The sequence below is a fragment of the Galeopterus variegatus genome, unplaced genomic scaffold (genome assembly GCF_000696425.1).
Source record: "Galeopterus variegatus unplaced genomic scaffold, G_variegatus-3.0.2 Scaffold8988, whole genome shotgun sequence".
In the NCBI taxonomy this organism is placed as follows: Eukaryota; Metazoa; Chordata; class Mammalia; order Dermoptera; family Cynocephalidae; genus Galeopterus; species Galeopterus variegatus.
Window position 1 is genome coordinate 19,608 of NW_007735099.1, and position 17,346 is coordinate 36,953.

A 17,346-nucleotide genomic window follows, 5' to 3' on the forward strand; every position below is an offset into this window, starting at 1 on the left:
ATGGCTGGCCTGCCTGATCTGAGCCGGCCATCTCCGCCCCCACCCAAGAAAATGGAGGCAGTGCTGTTGCGGACACCTAGCCTGGTGTGGTAGGCGGTAGCCAGGCGGGCGGGGACCAGTCGGGCTTCTGTCCTGCAAGTGGGGCTGGACTGGGGGTGACTCACAGAGCTCACAGAGTTGGCCCAGTCCGGCGCCTTCCACTCCGTTTCTGTGTCATCTCTGCTGGCTTACTTGGCCTTTGTTGTTTCGGGCTGCTCGCTCGAACCCGCAGCACGGCTTGGGCGCTCTCAGGAGTCTTCGTTTGTGACGGCCCTAAAATCTCGAACCTGTAGTTGCTTGTTTGTCGTTGTAGGTTAGTTGTTCAAAGATTTATTCATTTTTTGTTGCTCTTGGAAATGCAAATAGTACTCTGGTGTCACAGCGCACACTTCTCAGGGTCGCGCTGTCTCCTGGCATGGCCGCTCCAGACCCGTCGCCATCTTGAAGTCCCCCAGAATTTAGTGAATTTTATCTCAGTGCCAAGATGGTAGGACTGGGAAGAAGGGCTGCTTCTCCACCTGGGTCTGATCATGTGTCTAGGAGCACTGTTGCGAGAGGGCGGCATGGTACTGTGGGAAGAACAGACTCTGGAGTAAGATGTGGGTTCATATCCCGACTCTGCCACTAGGCAAGTCACTCACTTTCTCTGACCCTCAGTTTCCTCATCTGTAAAAATGATCATCATAAGTACCACCTCTCAGTGCTATGGTGACAACAGTATCTACTTCCTGCTGTATACTTCCCCATTCCCCTTTTAGAGAAATAGTTTTCAGTTTTCTAAAAGTCATGTAAAATAATTACACTTAGACTTTCAACTCCACAAGGCAGGGACTATATCTTGTTTTCCACCATGTTGATATTTCCTGGCCCCATATCTGGCATGAGGAAGGCCCTCCTTTTTATCCTGGCTGTGGATGACAGTCTTGCAAGAGGGCAAAGGTAATCACCCCTACAGTTTATATCTAACCAAACAAGGCTTTTTTTGTAGAAGAGAAATAGGTAGGAAAATGAAAGAAATAATGAGTATTCTTAGCTCATCATGAGAATATAGCTATTTTTAACACTTGACTGTAAATGTTCTCTTCAAATACACTCTTCAAATGTATGGTAGGCAGCTGAGGGCTCTAGCAAATTGTTTTTCACAAAGCACTAAGTGTATGCGCTTTCAATGTGTTTCTTAGTCTTAAAGAGATTGATGTTTTAAAAAGTTTAAAAGTAAGCTTTTTAAAAAGCACTTAGTGAAGGCACTTTTAAAACACAAATGATTTGAAAGTGAGAGGTGTGCTGCCAACTGGTGGTAGCAGGGCCAGCCACTGTTCAATTTTCTCCCAAGTTTGATGACTGGGATTTCTTCTAGGGATTGAAACTTGGCTTGGCTCCAAACAAGGTTTACGGACTCTCAGAGTCTGTATCAAATGTGAGGGTGACAAAGGACCCACTCAGAAGGAAACAACTAGGTCATGAAAGGTGGTGGGGAGAACTGGAGCTTATGGACTGGGCCTTGGCTCCAAACAAGGTTTACGGACTCTCAGAGTCTGTATCAAATGTGAGGGTGACAAAGGAACCACTCAGAAGGAAACAACTAGGTCATGAAAGGTGGTGGGGAGAACTGGAGCTTATGGACTGGGCGACCCTTCATGGACCCCTGGATGGCTTGGCAGGGAGGCAGAGAAAGCTAATGGAAGAAGGGGCAGAAAGTGACAATAGCAAACTGATGTCAGGAAAGATACCGAATGTATACACCGGCAGAGTTTGAACAAGGAAGGCTAAAATGTGGCCTTTCAAAGGTTTGTAATTCAGCTTTATGGCAGTGAGGTGAATGTGCATACAATGTGCTTTTTTTCCGTAGTGCAATGGCAGCATTGGATTGTGTCATGAAGAAAATCTGATTTTTATAGTGGTGTTTGACTCTTTAGGTAAGTATGTATATACAGAACATTAGAGAAATACACACAGATAGGTCAATACTAAGGATAGGAACAAATTAGGATATAAACAGAATTCTGATGTAGACAGAATATGTTTTGCAAGGTCAGGGAGAGTGTCCCAACTCTTTGTTTAGTATAAAACTACTTCTTAACTATTAAAATTACAAGAATTCAGTGCTCAGACATGCTTCATATTCTGTTGAAATTTTTGCCACAATGATATTTATTTTTGTATTCCTAAAAATGTTTAGTAGTGTGTTTTGCACATAGTAGGCAATTAATAAATATTTGTTAAGTGAATGAATGATCAATACTTGTTATACTAGGATTTTACTTGCATTCCAAAATAAATATTTTTAAAAATTTTCCCTATTTCCTTATGTTGTTATTTATGTCACCCTTCTTTTCTTTTTTTTTAAATTAAGTTTTTATTGAAATGTTGATTGTACATATTTATGGGTACAGAGCTCTATTTCAATGCTTGTATACAACGTGTGATGATCTAATCAGGGTAATTAGCATATTAATCATTGCATAACAATCATTACTTTGTGATGTGCACATTTGAACTCTTCTCTTCTAGTCATTTGATAATATGCAGTAAATCATTGTTAATTATAGATTCCTGGATCCACTGTACACCAATAAAACTTATTTTTTCTATCTGCCTATAATTTTGTGTCTATTAACCAGCCTCTCACTATCCTTCCTCCCTGCTCACCTTTCCAACCTCTAGCAGACATAGTTCTCTTTCCTTTTAACAGTTCAACTTATTGTTATTAATTTGGCTGTCTGTTGTTGTTGTTTGTTTTTAGCTCCCATATATGAGTGAGAACATTCTTTTTCTGTTGCTTGGCCTATTTCACTCAACATAATTTTCTCCAAGTTCATCCATGCTGCTGTGAATGGCATCATTTCATTTTTTTCTATGTCTAAGAAGTATTCCATTGTGTATATGTATCACATTTTCTTTACCCAGTCATTTGTCATTGGACATTTAGGTTGGTTCCATACCTTGGCTATTGTGAACACAGCTGTGATGAACATGGGTGTGCTGGTATCTCTTCAACATGATCATTTCCATTCCTTTGGGTATATACCCAATAGTGGGATTGCTGGGTGACATGGTAGTTCTATATGTAGTTGTTTGAGAAACTTCTATACTGTTTTCTATAATGGCTGTACTAATTAATAATGCCACCAACAAAGTATAAGTGTTCCCCTTTCTCTGTATCCTCACCAGCATTTGTTATCCTCTGTCTTTTTGATAGTAGCCAGTCTAACTGGGGTGAGATGATATCTCAATGTGGTTTTGATTTGCATTTCCCTGATGATTTGTGATGTTGAGCATTTTTCATATAACTCTTGGCCATTTGTATATCTTCTTTTGAGAAATATCTATTCAGCTTTCTAGCTCATTTTTTAATTAGGTTTTTTATTTATTATTATTATTGAGTTGTTTGAGTGCCTTGTATATTCTGGAAATTAGTCCCTTGTCAGAAGTGTAGTTTGAAAATATTTTCTCCCATTCAGCAGGTTGTCTGTTTTTGCTTTCCTTTGCTGTACAGAAGCTTTCAAATTTGATAAAATCCCATTTATTTATTTTTGCTTTTGAGCCTGTGCTTTTGGGGTCTCACTCCTAAAATCTTTACCCAGTCCTACATCTTGGAGCATTTCCCCTGTGATTTCTTCTAGCAGTTTTATAGTTACAGGTCTTACTCTTAAGTTTTTAATACATTTTGAGTTGGTTCTTATATATGGTGAGAAATAAGGGTCTAGTTTCATTCTTCTACACATGGATATCCAGTTTTTCCAGCACCATTTATTGAAGAGGCTGTCCTTTCCCCAATGTATGTTTTCAGCACCTTTGTCAAAGACCAGTTTGCTGTAAGTATGCGGGTTGATTTCTAGGTTCTCTATTCTTTTCCATTGGTCCATGTGTCTGTTTTTACACCAGTACCATGCTGTTTTGGTTACTATCACTTTGTAGTATATTTTGAAGTCAGGTAGTGTAATGCCTCCTGCTTTTTCTTTTTGTTTGGGATTACTTTGGCTATTCAAGGTCTCTTATTGTTTCATATGAATGTTAGGATTGTTTTTTCTGTTTCTGTGAAGAGCACCATTGGTATTCAGATAGGGATTGTGTTGAATTCATACATTGCTTTGGGTAGTATGGTCATTTGCACAACATTAATCGTACCAATCCATGAGCAAGGAATGTCTTTCCATTTTTTTTATGTCCTCTTTAATTTCTTTCATCAGTGTTTTATATTTCTTTGCTGAGATCTTTCACCTCCTTGGTTAAGTTTATTCCTAGGTATTTTAATTATTTTTGGTAGCTATTGTAAATGGGATTGCTTTCTTGATTTGTTTTTATGACAGTTCATTTTTGGTGTATAGAAATGCTACTTTTTTGTATATTGATTTTATATCTGCAACTTTATGGAAATTGTTGATCAGTTCTAAGAGTTTTTTGGCAGAGTCTTTAGGTTTCTTTATATATAAGATCATGTCATCTGCAGACAGGGACAATCTGACTTCCTCTTTTTCAATTGGTTGCCCTTTATTCCTAACTTTTCTGGCTAGAACTTCCAGTACTATGTTAAATAGCAGTGGTGAGAGTGCATCCTTGTCTTGTTTCTGTTTTTAGAGAAAAAGCTTTTAGCTTTTTCCCATTCAGGATGATGTTAGCTGTGAGTTTGTCATTTATGGCTTTTATATGTTGAGGTATTTTCCTTCTGTACCTATTTTGTTGAGAGTTTTTATCATGAAGGATGTTGAATTTTAGCAAAAGCTATTTCTACATTTATTGAGATGATCATATGGTTTTTGTCTTTCATTTTGTTGATGTAGTATATCACATTTACTGATTTGCATGTGCTGAACCATCCATACATTCCTGGGATGAATCCCCCTTGATTGTGGTGTATCATATTTTGGATAAACTGTTGGATTGTGTTTGCTAGCACATTATTGAGAATTTTTGCATCTAAGTTCATCGAGGATATTAGCCTATAGTCTTCTTTCTTTGTTGTCTTTGTCTGGTTTTGGTATTGGTGGGATGCTGGCCTCATAGAATAAATTTGGGCAAATACCTGCTGCTTTGAATTTTTGGAATAGATTGAGAGGGATTGGTATTAAATCTTCTTTAGAAGCTTGGTAGAATTCAATAGTGAAGTGATCTGGTCCTGGGCTTTTCTTTGTTGGGTGACTTTTTATTACTGATTTAATCTTGTGGCTCATTCTTAGTCTGTTCAGACTTTCTGTTTCTTCTTGTTTCAGTTGTTGTAGGTTGTGTGTATCCAGAAATTTTTCTGTATCCTCCATATTTTCAAATTTGTTAGTGTATAGTTGTTCATAATAGGCTCAAAGGATTCTTTGTATTTCTGTGGAATCAGTTGTAATATCTCCTGTTTTCATTTTTGATTTTCATTATTTGGGTCTTCTCCCTTTTTTTCTTGGTTAGTCTAGCTAATGGTTTGCTACTTTTTTTATCTTATCAAAAGACAGCTTTTTATTTTATTGGTCTTTTAAATCATTTCTTTGGTCTCTATTTCATTTAGTTCTGCTCTAATCTTTATTATTTCTTTCCATCTACTAACTTTGGGGTGGATTGTTTTCACTTTTCTAGCTCCTTGAGGTGTAAAGTTTGGTTACTTATTTGAGACCTTTCAAATTTTTGATGTAAGCACTTATTGCAATAAATTTCCCTCTTAGTACTACTTTTGCATTATCCCATAGATTTTGGTATGGTGTGCTTCTATTTTCATTTGCTTAAAGAAATTTTTTGATTTCCTGCTTTATTTCATCTTTGACCCATCAGTTGTTGAGGAACATGTTGTTTAATTTTAAGTATTTGCATAGTTTCCACAGTTTTGCTTATTGTTGATTTCTAGGTTTATTTCATTATGGTCTGAAAAAATACTTGGTATGATTTCAATTTTTAAAAATTTTTTGAGACTTGATTTGTGGTCTAACATGTGGTTTGTCCTGCAGAATAATCCATGTGCTGATGAAAAGAAGGTATATTATTGCAGTTTTTGGATGAAATGTTCTGTAAATGTCTGTCAAGTCCATTTGGTTTAGAGTGCAGTTTAAATCCAATGTTTCTGTGTTATCTTTTTGTCTAGATGATCTGTTCAATGCTGAGAGAGGGATGTTGTCTTGAACTGTTATTGTATTGGGGTCTATCTCTCCCTTTAGACCTGATAATAATTGCTTTATATATCTGGGTGCTCCAATATTGGGTGCATATATATTTATTGTTGTTATATGTTCTTGCTGAATTGATCCCTTTATTATTATATAAGGTCCTTCTTTGTCTCTTTTTATAGTTTTTCATTTCAAGTCTATTTTATCCAATGTAAGTATAGCTACTCCTGCTCATTTTTGGTTTGCATTTGCATGGAATATCTTTTTCTATCCCTTCACTACTAGTTTATGTGTTTCTTTACTGGTCAAGTGAGTTGCTTGCAGGCAGCACATAGTTGGGTGTAGTTTTTAAAATCCATTCAGCCAATCTACATATTTTATGTGGAGAGTTTATATTCAAGGTTGTTATTGAAAGGTATTGCCTTACTCCTGCCAGTTTCTCAATTTTTTTAATGGTTGTTTTGTGTTTCTTTCTTTCATTTTTATTGTTTGTCTTTGCTGTTTGGTGTTTTTTTAAAAGTGATAAGATACAGTTTCTTTCTCTTTCTGATTTGCTTATCTGCTCCATTAGTGCATTATTCCTTCTTGTGTATTCATGATGATAGTTATCACTCTTTTTATTCCAGATATAGGACTCCTTTGAAGACTTTTTGTAGGACCAGTGTTTTTATGGTGAACTCCCGATGTTTTTGTTTGTCTGGCATAGACAATATTTCTCCTTTGTTTCTGAAGGATAGCTTTGCTGGGTATAGTATTCTTGGCTGACAGTTTTTTTCTTTGAGCACTTTGAGTGTATTCTCCTGGCCAGTATGGTTTCTGTTGAGATGTCTGTTATTAGTATGATGGGGATTCCCCGATAGGTGACTTGATGTTTTTCTCTCACTGTTTTTAGAATTCTCTCTTTGTCTTTAACTTTGATGATTTGACTATAATATGTCTTGGGGAGGACCTTTTTGGGTTGAATCCATTTGGGGATGTTTGAGCCTCCTGGAGCCGGAAACTTGTATCTTTCCCAATACATGGTAAGTTTCCAGTTATTATTTCATTGAGTAGGTTTTTGATAACTTTCCTTTCTCTTCCCCTTCTGGAATGCCCATGATATGGATTTTTGTACATTTAAGGTTGTTTAATAGATCTTATTGGCTTTCTTCATTTTTTACAATTCATTTTTCTTTTTCTTTTTGGTCCAACTGGGTTAATTCAAAAAGCCTGTCTTCAAGTTCAGAAATTCTTAATTTCATTTATTCTAGCCTGTTACTTAAGCTCTTTGTCGTATTTTTAATTTCATTGAATGAATTCTTCAGTTCCAGGATTTCTGCTTGGTTCTTTTTTAGAACATCTATCTCTTTTTTGGAATGTTCCTTCATTTCCTGGAATTTTTAATTTTATTTTATTATGGTTTCTATCTATATTTTCTTGCATTATATTAAGTTTCTTTGAGATTATTGTTTGAATTCCTTTTCAGGCATTTCATCAATTTTCTGTTGTTTGGGGTCTAACTGGAGAATTATTGTCTTCCTGTAGGGGTGTCATGTTTCCTTATATTTTCATTCTTCTTGTATCTAGATGTGGATATGTGGGCATCTGGAGGGGCAGTCACTTTTTCTAATTTTTGGAGTAGAGGTGTTCTAAATTGACAGATTGACCATTTTAGGGTTGGTTCTGGGTGAGTGCAGTAGTGCAGACTTTGTATGACTTTTTCAACTGTATTCAATCTTGGAGTTGTCTGTGGGTGCCTTTGTGGTCTATGTGTAGGGTCCTTGGTAGTTTTTGTTGGTGTCTGTGACAATGGGCAGGGTTGTTGTGGCTGTGGGTCCAGCATCTCAGGAAGCAGGTGTACACTGGTGTAGCAGATTTTGGAAGCTCTATAGAAGGCTGCTGGATCATCTGTGTAGCCTAGAGCAAGCCTACAAGGACACCACAGGACCCAGCAGCTCTGTAGAGGTCTTTTGTGAGAGGAAAAAGCTGCTACCCAAATATGCTGTTGGTCCAAGAGGAAGTGTAGCAGGGTCTGGCCCCTCTGTAGAGGAACATTGGGTCTGCTGTTGAGTCTGAAACAAGCCTGCAGGAGTGCATCCAGGTCCAGCAACTCTGTAGGGGCCTGCCTTGGAGAGTCAAAGCCCCTGTATGTGTCCAAATGTGAATACTCCAGCATATCCAAATGGTTTGTGTGTTGAGTAGCATTTTCTTAGTCTTTCTAAGAGCACCTCATGATATGGTGGTAGTACACTGTCCATTATACACAGAACACTGACGGTGGTACAAATAAAAGGGCTGAGAAAGGTGGAGAAATAGCAGGTGACAAAGGTATCAAGAACTGGACACACTGCAGTTTCACTTGCCTTCATGATTTCTGTTTATATTTACATTCTTGAGGCTGCACATAGAAGCAGGAGACAAGGTAGAAAACTATCTTTCTAAGAGGGATCGGTGCTTAGCTTTTTATTATAAGTTAGAAACACCAGGATTTCTCAGGTCTCTACTGTGATTGATGAAACTTTTTAGCATATAATAATTTAGTATATAATTTAGAATATAATAAAAGAGTTAGGAAAATGTGCAACAAATGAAAATTGGTGAGGATGGGATATAATTCAGAAGAAACCCAGAGAGAAGCCTTGAAAGGACCCTCGTTTCCTGTATCTTAGACAGCCTTGCTTTGCTGTCTGGCTGGGCTACACAGAGATACCATCCAGAAGGGTTCACCTGGGTCCCTTGGGTTTTGCTTACTCTGCATCTCATGGATTTCAGCTAACTATGTAATCATGGTTCTGTTAGGAAATTTGACACACATTGTTTAATACTCTTTGGCCAAGACTAACCTTTCATGATGAGGTACTCAATCATTCATGTATACACACATAATATTTTGTTTGCTTGGTTTTTGGAAGGAGAAGCGATAATGAATAGCCTACAACTGGTTATATTTCAAATAACTTCTTTTACTATTTGTCTTCTTGTATTCAACCAATTGTTTCCAAAATAATTTACTTCCTACCTTAATTTCTTCCCAAACCAATTTATATATACAGATATAACAACCCAAGTCAAAATTCAATAGTAAATACTATTTAATACTATAAATACAATAAGCTACTATTTTCCTTTCACAATTATCAACCATTTAGATTCTGCTTTTCTGATCAGCTTCTGTAGATGATAGACAATACTCCTGTAAGTCCATCTGGTCAGCAAAGGGTCTCTTCATTTTTCTCCAAAAAATTAATTTTGAGAGTATCAAGAGTTAGTACTTGAGTTTTAACAGACTCTGCTCTTACTTCTGCTCATGAAGTTACTGTACACATTTTAAAGGATGTGTGGTAAACATCAGGTCAGATATAAACTTGTAAAATATTCTGAGCCCTAGGTATTCTATCAGAAAGGAGGGTTTGGAAAATGATGCTTTGAACAGGTAGGAGGCTGTACTGAGAAGGCTGAGCTTCAGTATGGGTAATTTCTACATTAAAGGGGTTAAATTTGGGGGAGAAAATGAAAAGTGAAGCAACTCTCAAATTAATGGAAATGCAGGAAATAAAGAGCAGACAAACTGATATCCTAAATTTATGAGAAGGAGCAAAATGAGTTATTTGGTATGGATTACCAAACTTTAGAAAAAGTTGTAATAGAAAATTAGATAAAAGGTTGATTCAGGTAGATCATCAGAAAATGCATTTGGTAAGGGAATACATGGTGTGAAATTCATGAAACCTTCTCTGGTGGACACATTTTTACTTTACTTAGAATAAATTTTTTTGAGTGATGACCAAAGGAAGCCTTAATGATACCATTAGTTTAAAACTGGAGATTAGGACTTGGGACACGTTAAACTACCTCATATTTCCCAGCTTAGCCAATTGTAATTGCATAGGTCTCAGTTTCTGATTAAGATGTCTCTAAGATGATATTTCTTATTGGCTTTACCAAAACTATGTGATTATAGATTGATTTTCAAAAGAATATTAAATGGAAAATTTTGCATTTGTGAAATCTAGTTGTGATGTGTGTCCCTGGGTATGATTGTCCTGTGAGACTTGGTACAGTAGGGATCTTTTTGAAAAGGAAAGCTTTTAGTAGCATGTATGAACATGGAAAAACATACAGTACACCACTACATGGAGTTACAGAGTGAGCTCCTTGCAGGTTGACAACACACCTGAAAGGGCAGGACAGTCTGATCTGACTCTGAGCAAGGGCCTCTTTGCTCACATTTCTGCTCTGTCCCCCTTTAATAAACAGGAATGTGCTTCTGAGTGTTATTTGTCTTTCTCTTTATTACTGTCCTCAACCCCATTTTCTATTTGAGGCAAACCAATCGCTTGAATTAAAGAGTTATGGATCTTAAAGTATTATCTAAGAGAAATCTTAATAACAAAACCTAGCTTCTGAGAAACATGATAAAGAAAACGAGTTTTCACCTGTTTCTCACTTCAGTCTCAGGATATCCTCAGCTAAGCATAAAAAATACTAATCAAAGTTAATCAAAAGGCCAGTATGATGTGTTAAGTTTAACAGGACAAAAGCATCCCAAGCCATTTCTGTAAGTACAGATGTGGAGGCCTGCTCTTGCTCCTTATGACCTCCAGGTGGTGCTGTTTACCTAGACATAGAAAGCAGGAGCCCAGCCCAACTAACTTCCTTTGCTTAGGTTTGTAGCTGGGCTTTTATGTTTTCAAAATATTTTATTTCTACAGATGTGTTCTTTTAAATGATCGATAAAATTTTATAACCACTATTTGAAAAATTGCAAGAGTATTGTGATTTGTGTTTCCTAGTCAAGAATATTTTCTTTATGTCTGGACACACCCAGAGTCAGGGGTTATGTTTGTTCATTGGTTCCACTTCTACTCTTCCTTGCTTCTGAGCACCCAGGCTTGGCCACAGACATTGGGCTGTCAGTGCAACTCATCCGAGTACCTTTAAACACTTATATAATTTAAAAATATATTTCTAGTGCAGCTGAGGCAACTCAGCTCCATGGGCTTCTGAGTCAAGAACACCATCTTTACAGGAATGCTTTTATCCCCCAAAGTCAGTGAGTGTTCCTGACCTGACCTGATTTTTTGGCAAGGGATGCTTGTCAAATGCCAGAAATGTTTTGATGTTTTGAGGTCAGTCACTTGTACAGAGACACCCTGCAATTCAATCCAAATTCCTCAGAAAAGTGTCCCTAAGAAAAAACTGAGAGGTGGTCATTGACAATTTCTTTCCCATTTTGATAGATTTCAGGGCCAGAAATAGTGGAAATTCCATCACAGCAAAGATGGCACTGGGATGGGAGTGCAGTGGTATCAATTTCATTATGGGTGAAGTTTGTAATTTTTAAGATTGCTTTTTTAAAAAAACAACCAATTAATATGCCTTTCTTGTCTTTTTTTTTTCCCTTTTCTTTTCTCTCACAAGGGGTTTGTAAACAAGCTGGACGAATTCATTCAGTGGCTAAATGAAGCCATGGAAACCACTGAGAATTGGACTCCCCCCAAAGCAGAGACGGATGGCCTTAAACTGTACCTGGAGACACACTTGGTAGGCAAAATTGTTGCTGTCAGTAATCAAAGGATTCTAATGTACTGCTTGCTTGTGGGGAATATCAATTTTATTTATCAAAAGTCATTATATGCTAATGAGTGGCTAAATGAAGCCATGGAAACCACTGAGAATTGGACTCCCCCCAAAGCAGAGACGGATGGCCTTAAACTGTACCTGGAGACACACTTGGTAGGCAAAATTGTTGCTGTCAGTAATCAAAGGATTCTAATGTACTGCTTGCTTGTGGGGAATATCAATTTTATTTATCAAAAGTCATTATATGCTAATGAAACCAAGTTTTAATGGGGTAAACTACAGAAGCTGAAAATTTACAGGCATTTCCAGTAATAGTATGAAATCTAAATCTTCCATATTTTAAGCTACTTTTTCTTTTTTTTATGAAACCAAGTTTTAATGGGGTAAACTACAGAAGCTGAAAATTTACAGGCATTTCCAGTAATACTATGAAATCTAAATCTTCCATATTTTAAGCTACTTTTTCTTTTTTTTATGTTACTTTTTCAAAGCTTTTTCCAGAAGGGTAATTATTTTTTAAATATTTTAGAAAATTTTACTCGAGCCTGGCTCTCTAAAGTGACCATTGAAGGTTTTCCTCTTCTTAAAAAAAGAAAAGAAAAGAGATCATTTTGATGACCATTCTAAGCTTCCTAGAATTCTTGTAAAATTAATGAACCGCTCATTATCAAGAGGGTCTACTTTATCTGTTCTACACTGGGTTATTTTAATAAAATATTTAAAACAATGATCTCCATCATTTTTGCTGCTATGTGGGTTTTTCAGCATATAATTAATACAACTGTCATGACGCTCATCCCTGTGCACGGGAAAAACCATGGAGGGGAAGTGAAAAACACTTGGATAAATATGCCTCTGAGTATGTTAGAAGCAGAATTATAGACTAGGGGACATTTGATGAACCTCATGTGGTTTTTACTGAATGCTTCAAATGGCCGATATCAATTATGAAGGGGTGGAACCCAAGTCGTGGAGTGTGATAAAGCATGAAGAAAAAGCACATTGTCATAGGAAATGAAAATTCAAGCTTTAAGTACCTCATCTTTATTCCTTTCACTGATAGCATAAAATTGACAAAGGCAATGAATGCGAGTCCTTGGGTACCCAACTGTGGTGTTGGTTTTCTGCCCCTTTCACACACTCAGAATTTGGATTGAGCAAACATCCTGTGGGGGTCCGACTTGTAGGCAAGTTCACAGGTTCCAGAACTGCTCGCTGTGATGTTAAGTAAGAAAGGGAAGGGAGAAACTGAGAGGGAGAAAAGAGAGGAGAGAGAGAGAGAGAAAATGTTTTAGGTTATTTGGTGTTTGTGTTTTGCAGCATGCAAGAAAAACAGCCTCAAAATTCTGCATGCAAAAAGCCTTGTGGATGACAAAGAATGACAAAACTGTGTGGTACAGGATGAGTGTGTTGCTTCCCTTTTTAGAGACCTGGGTTGATGGTATATAAAATGCCAGTGACCCTACCCACCTCTCTTGTACATGGGTATCTAAATACTGCCCTCAGTGCTCAATTCCCTGTTGAGTAGAGTTTTATTTTTTTTTTTAAAGAGGGCATTTCATAACAGCAAGATAAAGATATTCAGTGCTTTATAATGTAAATTGTATTAATTAGAATGTCAACTCTTCACTGGCATTGTCCTGACAGAAATTCTAATCTGTGTTTAAACAGGAGTATATGAACTTTATTTCACATTAAGTGTGCTGTCTTAATTTCTCTTGATTTAATATTTTATGGAAAACACTCATTTAGTTTTTGAGGTCCCAGAGGGCATGGGGGCATAAAGAGCACTTTAACTCTAGGTTGTTTATCAAAAGCCAGGCCAGGAAGAGTGTGCACAAAAGTCTCTTTCCTCTTTGGGTCTCGCATGATATGGCTCCCATGTAACCAATCCAGTATTACAGGGTCCTTACTTGGCGTCCTTGTGGTTTATCAAAAGCCAGGCCAGGAAGAGTGTGCACAAAAGTCTCTTTCCTCTTTGGGTCTCGCGTGATATGGCTCCCATGTAACCAATCCAGTATTACAGGGTCCTTACTTGGCGTCCTTGTATTGGCCTCTAACTCAGTCTAGCCCAGTGCTGTTCACGAGGGCTTCCTGTGATGGTGGAGTGTTCTACAGTACACTGTCTTGTATGGGGACCACTAACTATATGAATCTACTGTGCACTTGAAAGGTGGCCACTGCAAGTGAGGAAATGCATTTTTAGTTTTAATTAACTTGCATTTAAATTCCAATGGCCATGTGTGGCTGATGACTACTGTATTCTATCCAGCTGTGTAAATTGCAGACTCTTTACAGGTGACCATAATGAATTGCAGGTATCCATGCCTGCCTCATAATGACATTCTCATCCAAAATGTGGAAATCATTATACACTTTGTTGTGGATCTCCAGTGTAGGGATCCATAGCAAAGGGCCCTTCTTAAGATATTTATCTCTTAAAGAATAGCCTTGTTTCTGTCTAATGATCAGCACTTTCTTGGATGAGTTTTCTCCACTATCATGCCTGATTGTATTGGTTGGAATAGAAATAACATATGAACATCTTTATTTCTGCTTTGCAAATAGTGAGGGACTGTGATCTTTACACCTGTTCACTGGATGTTAAATCACAATCTCAAATTTCACTTCTGAAATTATGAATAATAATGTCTGGCAGTTACAGAAGACCTAGTGTACATGGATTGCCACTGAGTGACACTTAAGGGTAATCATTAAGAGTCACTGTTACACTGCATGCTGTGTCTGTTACTCTAGATACAGCCTGTAGCTCAAACATCTTTCAAACAAATTCTAAGTTTCTCTGTCTCCATCAGTGTCTGCATTGTCCTCTTGATCAATATTGTCATTTGTATTTTTTATTGTATTTTTTACTGTCATGCTGAGTTACTATTAAGTTATTCTTCTCAAAATAAGGCAAAAAAATCCACCTTCCCACAAAAGACAACATATGAGTATTTCTAGAGATTTACATTACTTAGTTCACCCTGCATAAATCATTACTGCTCTCTAATGAGTGAGCAAGTGGTGTTTGCAAGATTATCCAGTCGTAGAGACAGCAACATGAATTTCTTTAAACATTGCTATAGATTCTATAATTTAACATTAAATAGATGCGTAAGACTCCAGAGTGAGGGTCAGAGTCTCCCCAGTTTAATAATGTGTTAGCGTCCTCCAATACTTATTATAAAGAAAAACAAACATAAAAACAATAACAAAAGTTGTACATTCTGATTTTGATTGTTAATTCAATTATTTTCCACGTCACCAAGGGTTTTTACCAACACAAATCAATTAAAGCTTTACAATACCTTTACGAGAGATGAGAAAAAGTTTTATTTCAACTGTAAGAAATACTGTGAAATTGCAATGATACATCAATGATTTTCCATGATAATTAATCATCGGCTTGCAACCTGGCTGCTCCTTTCAAAAATACAATTCCTATCTTCCTAGAAAATGACATTTTCAGGAAAATGTCATTCTGGGAAGGTATTTTGCAAGTGTTGAGCATGTTGAACGTTCCCACTTTGAAAACTACTTTTAAAACAGCCTTGTATAGATGTGTTCTTGGACAGACTTCCTTCACTCTCTTCCTTCCCTCACCTCTGTCCTCTTCCCACCACTTTTTTTTTTAAACCACTCTATTGAGTTATAACTGAGATACGATAAATTGCATATTTTAAAATATACAATTTTATAAGTTTTGACAATCTGACAAATATAGACACCCATGAAACCATCACCTCAATCAAGATAGTGAACACATCCGTCACCCCAAATCTTCTCCATGACACTTTGTAATTCCTCCTGCCCCTTCCCAGCTGCTGCTCTATCCCTGAGCAATCCCTGATCTGCTTTGTCACTGTGAGATTAGTTGGCACTTTTTAGAATTTTACATAAATAGAATCAAGCAATATGCACTTCTTTTCAGTCTGGTTTCTTTACTTGCATACTTATTCTGATATATGTTATGTTGTTAAATGTATTGGTTGGTTGTTCCCTTTGCTGAGTACTGTTCCATTGTAGGGATACACCACAATTTGTTTATCCTTTCACATGTTGATGGACATTTAAGCTGTTTCCCCACCACCTTTTTTATTGGCTAAAGAAGCAAAAGTCACTTTTGAATAGAAAATCTATATTGGACTAGAAACATAATAAATAGAAGCATAGTAAATAACTATCAGGCTGGCCAGTTAGCTCAGTTGGTTAGAGTGCAGCCTTATAACAACAAGGCCACGGGTTTGGATACCCACACTGGCCAGCCACCAAAAAAAAAAAAAAAAAAAAAAGGATTTAAAAAAAATAATAATAACTATCATAAAAAAAGAAGAGTTCTTAGCTAAATATTTATTTTTTTCCTTTAGGAGAATTTACAGTACCTTCAGAGTTAGTGTGCTTAAGAGTAAAGCAGCAAAGCAGGCTAGCAACTTCCCCCTCTAGAGATTTTATTTCATGTCCATTTACTCCTGAAATGATAACTCTAATCTCCCAAGTCATTTTCATGCATGCCTAACTCACCAAATGCAATCACTCATAGGAAAACAAATCAGAAGTTCTTTTATCCATAGCCAATCGGAATAACCAGCAGGAGAAAGTGAAGTCAAACCGACACCAGACAGCTTTGCACGATTTAAGAAAAAGAACTAACCACCAGGCCCATCTTAAACTTGGGAAGTAAATTTGCATGGGCAGCATCTTGTTATGTTGGACAAACATTAACCAACCATGTAGAAATAGACTTGGAGAAACAACATTCTTAATTCAATTTGATAAATGAGAAATGGAGGGGGGAATGGGGACTGTGAATTCAAGTTCAGCTATATCGAGCAGCTGTGAGTGCCAGGCAATTATTTAGGTGCGGGGAATATATGATAAATGAGCTTGGTTTCTTTCTTTCAGAGATTGTCAGTCTAAGGGAGACAACCATAGATTACTCATAGTCATCTACAGACCCATAAATGACTCATATAGTGTTGAACAGTAAACTGCTTGTAGGATAAGCAAAGTACTCTTAGGAGCACAGACAAAAATTTTATTGGTTCTTCCTGGGGGTAGGGAAGATTTAAAGAGGTAATTTGATGCAGACCTCACAGGTTATATATAATTTTGTTGGATGTAGAGAGGAGGAGGGGAGATGGGAGGAAATTTTATAGGCAAGGTAAGGGACGTGTAGTGAGCCACCTGGTATGGCTGAGTCTAGGTGGGAGTCTTGCAGGTTGGGGCTGGGTGGCAAAGGAGATTGAATGGCTTTTTAATGAATTGAACTTTTCTCTGGGGGCAATGGGTTGTCACTGAAGGGTAGGTTTTGTTTTAAAACAGGGGAGTGACATGAATCAGCCATAAATTCAGTGAAGGTAGGCTCAACCTGGCATAGATTAACTGGATGAGCTTCATGGCTTAGATAAGAGAATAACTTAAACCTAATGGAAAGTGGATTTGAGTGTAGTATTGGAAGGGTATCCTGGTACAGGCAGGCTGCTATCAGTTTTTTAAAAAGTGTTTTTTGACTACTTGTGTATAGATGTGACACAAAATTCAGAAGGTGGATGAAGGAAGGCAGTAAAAAGGTAAAAGTCATAAGTGAGTCATGTTCCCCCAGTTACTAGGTCTCCTCCCACGAGGTAACCACTGTTCCTTGTTTCTTTATATTGTTTTGGAG

At 37.2% G+C, this 17,346-nt stretch overlaps 1 protein-coding gene across 1 annotated transcript in view; it reads left to right on the forward strand.

Annotated features, from left to right (window-relative positions):
• The window catches only part of LOC103608926, a 43,801-nt gene that overhangs the window by 10,688 nt on the left and 15,767 nt on the right, over window positions 1–17,346 (forward strand). The window contains exon 2 of the mRNA XM_008593312.1: window positions 11,520–11,834. Within this exon, the coding sequence (XP_008591534.1) occupies window positions 11,520–11,834 (315 nt within the window). The remainder of the gene's footprint in view (window positions 1–11,519; window positions 11,835–17,346) is intronic.